This window comes from Chrysochloris asiatica, unplaced genomic scaffold, assembly GCF_000296735.1.
Source record: "Chrysochloris asiatica unplaced genomic scaffold, ChrAsi1.0 scaffold00169, whole genome shotgun sequence".
Taxonomy (NCBI): Eukaryota; Metazoa; Chordata; class Mammalia; order Afrosoricida; family Chrysochloridae; genus Chrysochloris; species Chrysochloris asiatica.
The window spans coordinates 4,592,565-4,599,097 of record NW_006408687.1 but is presented as its reverse complement, the minus strand read 5'-3'; the positions used below and the strand labels follow the sequence as shown (position 1 = coordinate 4,599,097).

The 6,533-nt window shown below is 34.8% G+C and overlaps 1 protein-coding gene across 1 annotated transcript in view; it reads left to right on the top strand.

The window, feature by feature from the left end:
* Positions 1-1,269: 1,269 nt before the first annotated feature.
* Positions 1,270-6,533, top strand: part of CDKL2 (cyclin-dependent kinase-like 2 (CDC2-related kinase)) — a 92,611-nt gene continuing 87,347 nt past the window's right edge. Inside the window, exon 1 of the mRNA XM_006871602.1 lies at positions 1,270-1,437. Within this exon, the coding sequence (XP_006871664.1) occupies positions 1,270-1,437 (168 nt within the window). The remainder of the gene's footprint in view (positions 1,438-6,533) is intronic.

The window sequence follows — 6,533 nt, the reverse complement described above, 5'->3', positions numbered from 1 at the left end:
ATGAATGTTTTTATAATTCGACTATAAGTCATCATTTGAGTATATAGTACCAAAAGAGTTTGGCTTTTTCCCCTTCCAAACCTGTAGAACCATTTTGTGATTTACAGCAATATTTTAAATTCTTTTCTGCAGAGATTCAATTTCAAAATCAGATTTAAAGAATAAATTTAATTTTGAAGTTGCAGTTTAACAGCTTTTATATAATATGGCAATCAAACTTTATGAATTGAAATCTGTATTTAGGCTGAAATCATGTTCTTATAAAAACATATAGCAGAATGATCGCTTGACCTTCATCTATCATTAATAAATCAAGAAAGATTCTTTTAGGATTACTTTTGTCCAAAAAGTGCTGCTTAATGATGGGATGTGGAAGAATTTTAAACACAAACTTGAAATGTTCATATTTATTGTAAGTAGCCATTAACAGGATTTTTGTATTTAGTAGTAGTGGTTGGTATTAAGTGGTGTTGAATTGATTCCAACTCATAGAGACCCTATGTAGGGTTTTTAAGTCTTTTTAAAATCTTCACTGGAGCAGAAAGCTTCATCTCCCATGGAGTGGCTCGTGGGCTCGAATCACAGACATTGTAGTTCACAGTCCAATGCTTACCATATGGATTCTTAATTTCTTTAAAAAATCTGGTTATATACTATGATGGCATTGCTGCTATTTTTTAAGTTTAGTATAAGAATTTATTACTATCATTTTTTAAAAAGTCAAACTATTTAGTCAAAGGTTCTTAGTGTTAATTTTGTAAGTAAAAATTTTATAAACAAATATTTTTCCTTACTAAGCATAAAAATGCATATTTTAAATATTGATCTTATATCTAGCATAAGAAATTAATTTAATCTTAATTAAAGTAAAATTCACCTGTTCCTTTTTTAGCTTTGAGTGAAAAGTGACTATGCCTTTCTAAAGTTAGCTATAATTATTTTGTATTGATAATTTGAGCATTGAAAACATTGAATGCCATTAATATAAACTTTAGTAATTTAAGTTTATAGTTAATGATTTCAATTCCTTTTGCCTTGCTTTTTATTAAATGTATATACATATTTTGAACATATAGTTAATTGTGAAAAGAAAATAAGATATTGTGAGTCCCCGCAGGGCAGCTATCAACAACACACTGGTAGCTCTAAATATGGAAAACAAGTGGGAAAGAATTTGCTGGAAGGATAGAAGAAATTAATACTTAGCACTGTTAATTCTATGTTTTAGTTTCCACAGTAAGAAAATTACCTACTGGTTTTGAATTAAAAATGGAAAAATATGAGAACCTAGGATTGGTTGGAGAAGGGAGCTATGGACAGGTGATGAAATGTAGGAATAAAGATAGTGGAAGAATTGTGGCCATCAAGAAGTTCTTAGAAAGTGATGATGACAAAATGGTTAAGAAAATTGCTATGCGAGAAATCAAGCTATTAAAGGTAAGTAAAAATGGGTGGTTTTTTGATCAAGATTAAACCATGGTTTTAGATTTTAAAAATAGTTTTCTTATTTGTTTCATTTTCATAGCAAGGTATGAATAATTTTTTAGCAATAAGGATAAAATTATTATATAAGCATATTCATTCTTTGTTTTAAAAAAAGTTAACATAATTTTAGAAGTATCTATCTGTCTTTATATCTGCTGGGAGTCACCAATGACCATCCTCATGTTCAGTGATTCCTTAATAGGACTTACAGTACTCAACATAGAGTTGTACTCATGGCTATTATTTATTATAGTGAAAATATAAAGCAAAAGCAGCAAAGGGAAAAGGCACATGGAGCCCCTTCCAGAAGAAACCTGAGATTCATTTCAGTGGATTAACAAACCCAAGGACTGTGTACTCCTCATTTGTAAGGTCTGATGTAGTTCTGGGTGGTTAGGGTCAGAGAGAGAGTGTTCGTCATATGGGCAGCTGGTATCAGAAGTGATGGAGAAATGGGAAATGGTGATATGATTGATCTCTACCTTCTGGGAATCAGCTTTATGTTGATTTGACTCCATGAAGCTAAACACGCCTCTTGCCTGTTTTTCTTTTCTTCTATTTCTCTCTGTCCACTCTTCTGGATAGTTTATCCTATCATATAATAAATTTAATCAGTTTCACTGAGCTTCATTAAATAGGTATTATATTTTGGGTATTATATTTCAATTTTTTTCTTTGCTGTGGAGTATAACCCAGATATAAAAAGTGTACAAAATAATACTCAGAACTCAATGGATTATTGCTAAGCAGATATTCATGGAACTAATACCCAGTTCAATAAACAAAATATTGGGGCTTCTGGCAAGATGGTAGACTAAGCGTACACACTACATGCACCCTATACAACAAAGATACAAGAGACCAAATAAAATAGACACAGATGAAAATTCTGGCATCCTGTACTTCAGAAGAAAGGTTAGAGAAGTGGATGGAGTGCTTGCTGGGAGGAGAGGCTGAGCAGGGATGGTGAGAGAGGGAGACTAACTGGTGAATGGCTGGCCAGACTCGACTTGACCATCTTGTGAGCAGTTTGGCAGTGGAAGGAGACCTGGCAGAGCAGATTCGTGCAATTGAGGGGAAAGATGTGATTTCTTCTTTTTTCCCATGCTCCTGGTGACTACAGGTATGGCCAGCTCCCAGCCCCATCCACCCCCAGCATAAACTCTGCTCTTCAGGAGTTCAGAGCCACATGGTTGGGAGCCACACCAGTGTGGGTTGGGGGCCAGAAGTGCTGCTTTTAGTGTGCTACTTTAGTGCCTACATTCAGGTAGCCTCAGCTCCAAACTTACAAAACTGTAGAGCTACCAGACCAGCATTTAACCAGTCCTACTGTTCTCAGATTCCCTGTGGTCCTAACAGATACTGAAACCAGCTCCATCAAGGGCCCCCATGAACTACTTCCAGACTGAATTCCCTGAACATAGATAATACCAAGGTCAATAGGAACTAGGGTCAGGAACCTTGCTGCCACATCCCTTCCACAAACACCTTGTGAACATCTTGAATTGCAGAAACCCCTCAGCTTTCTCCCCTTTGGGTCCAATGACTGCCCTATTCGTTTTGACAATTATGACAACCTGACAATGCCGTGAAGACAACAGACAATTTTAGCATGTACAAAGAAACAAAAGAGAATGGTTCTAACAAATGACCAAGATGCAGAGACAGAAAACATTTCTGAGGGAAAAAGGTAATGGAACTAACTGAAAAAGAATTCAAGAGAATGCTATTTAGTTGCCTTCAATGTACTGATGAACTTCTGGTGATGATAGAAGATAAGTACATGACTGCCAGGTTAGTTTGAATCACAGGTTGGTGGTTCAAACTCAACAGTCAGTCCTCAAAAACCTTATACTGGGTCACTATGAGTTGGAACTAAGTGGACGGCATTTATCAACAACAACAACATAATGATAGATCAAGGAAAGAGAGGTGAACACAGAAAATTTTTTTAGAAGAATTCAGGAAAATGCTACAAGAACAGACAGACAAAATAAGTGCAAATTTTAAAACATTACAAAACCTGGAATTAGAAATCCAGAAGACTTGTCCTGAGATTTTAGAAATTGACAATACATTAAAAAGGCAAAGGAGAAGATTTGAAGCAATGTAAGCCCAAATTAGTGAACTTGAACATAAATCCCTCAATGCTAGTATGCTAGAAAAACAATTAGAAAAAAAAGAATGAAAAAAAAAAAAAATCTAAAGAAGGCCTGAGTTATATGAGATACAATGAATAGAAATAATTTATGGGTGGTTTGAATTCCAGAACAGGAAGACACAATAAAAAGTCCTAAGAAAATTGTCAAAGGATTGGAAGAAAGCTTCCCTAAAATCATGTAAGACCAGAAGATAACCATAGAAGAAACTGAATGAACCCAAAATAGGATAGATCCCCACAAAAATCACCAAGACACTATCATAGTAAACTTTCCAAACTCAGCGACAGAGAATCCTGAGATTAGCTTGGGAAAAATGAAAAGTTACATACAAAGGAGAACCAATAAGACTAAGTTCTAATTTCTCAGCAGAAATCATACAGGCAAGGAGGAAATGGGACGACATATACAAAACTCTGAAAGAAAAAAAATTTCCAACCAAAAATCATATACCCAGCAAAATTGTCCCTCAAATATGTTGTTGAAATTAGGATATTTAAAGATAAACACAAGTTAAAGGAATTTGTAATAATCAGACCAACTTTGAGGTCCTGGTAGGGCACTGTGGGTTAATGTGCTGGACTGCAAAGTTGGTTTGAAACAACAGACCAACTGTACAAAAAACACTAAAGAACATTCTTGGGACTGAAAATCCACAACAACAGACAACAACCTGAGATTACTATACATGACAACACCACCCACAACTGAATCCATATATGTTGTTGTTAAGTGCTATTGAGTTGGTTCCAACCCATAGTGACCCTGTATAGCGTTTCCAAGGAGCAGCTGGTGAGCTTGAACTGCTGACCTTATGGTTCAAATCAACTTTTCAGTCTAGCTCATTAACCCACATCACCAAACCAATACTCCATGAATCCAGATACAGAAGTATTTAAAGTAAAGCAAATTGACAAGACTGAAAATAGGGAACCAGAGATATCAATGTGTAATGAAGTCAACTAAACAAGAAAACTCACAAACAAAATGAACTCAGCTTAGAAAATTATGTGGAACAAAGAATCCAGCAGCACCACACACACACACATAGGAAAATAACAGTAATCAATTTATACCTATTGATAATTACAATAAATGTAAATGGATTAAATATACCAGTCAAGAGACATAAAGAGCAGAATGGATAAAGAAAACAAGATCCTTCATTATGCTGTCTATAAGAGACATATCAAAAAGAGGGAGACAACAAAAGAATAGTTAAACTTTGGTACATATAGAAGATGAAATACTACAAAATGTGTGTGATGAAACTTTGAAGCACCTCACAACAGGGTTGAATTTGGACATTATGCTGAGTGAAATTAGTCAATCACAAAGGACAAATATTGTATGAGAAAATGTAAAATGTTTTTTGATAAACAATCTGTGATGACTATTGGAGGGAGGAAAAATTATTCACGGGGTAGAGGACAGAACATGTTAACATGGGTGACGGCAGGCAGTATACAATAAGAGAGAGGTTAGCAAAGGAAAGATGAAGGTAGTGGGAGACACAAGGAGGAGTGCAGTAGTTAAAGTGAACAAGAGGTGAATTCTGTTAACTGTTGGTGTATGGAGGGGATTGCAACCATGTAATGAAGCAGAGTATAGGATTTGAATATAAAACTGATAACCTGCTCTGTAAGCCTTCACTCAATTCACAATAAAAAGTAAAAAACAAAAAACAAGAAACTATTTCCGCCAAACACTTGCTTACACCATATGCTAACCCTTTCCTTTATGGTAAGTCACTGTTTTGCTTTTTTTTTCTAACTTTATCTAGTGAAAATTAATTCATAATTACTGTTCTTTAAAAAATTGCATTGCTGCTGTTGTTAAGTGCTGTGAAGTCAGTTCTGACTCATAGTGACCGTATATAGGGTTTCTGAGGAGCAATTGGTGATTTTGAACTGCCGACTTTGCAGTTTGAACCGACTTTGTGTTCCAGTGCTTATCCTACAATGCCACACTAAAAGTCTTAAATTACATGTTTATCATTTTTATATATAATATACCATACGTAGCAAAAATACAAATCTTTGTTGTACAACTCAATAAATTATCAAAAAGTAAATACTTCTGTGTATCTACTATATGGTTAATAAGTAGAACATTTAATCACGTCAGAAATACCCTCAAGTCCTCTCTTCATTAGTACCCCTTCACTGGAAGTTATTTGCTAATTACATGGGTTACAAATTTCTTCTGAGTTTTCTTTTCACTTTCTTAATAGTGTTATTTTCCTAAACTGAAGCTGCTAATTTCAATGTTGTCAGATTTGTTCATCTTTTCCTTTATAGTTGATGTCTTTAAGATCCTGCTAAAGAAATTGTTCCCTACCTAGACCTTAGTATACTCATCTATATTGTCATCTAGAAGCTTAATAGTTTTGCATTTCATATTTATATTTCAACACACCTGGAATTGATATAATTATTGTGAAAGGTAGAATCAAGTCTTACTCTTTTTCTCTTGTGAATGTTCAATTGTTTCAGAATCAACTATTGAAAATAACTAAAGTAATTTCTTTGCTGCTCTGTATACATTTAAGGCTATACATTTCCCTTCAGATGAACAGAGATTAGTTGTTGTGCCATGAATGGCTGATTGCAATCTTTTAAGAGCCCAATCACTACACAATGAACTAGAAGGTAGACTACTACTACCCCCTGCCATTGAGTTGATTCCGACTCATAACAACTCTGTATTGGGTTTCCCAAGGCTGTAAATCTTTGCAGAAGCAGAAAGCCTCATCTTTCCTCTGTGGCATGGCTGGTGGATTTGAACTGTTGACCTTGCAGTTACTAGTACAGTGCTTTTCCTACAGTGCCACCACAGATGCAGTAAAAGTTTTTTGGTGTTTCTTTTTAGACTTAAAAAAAAAAAAAA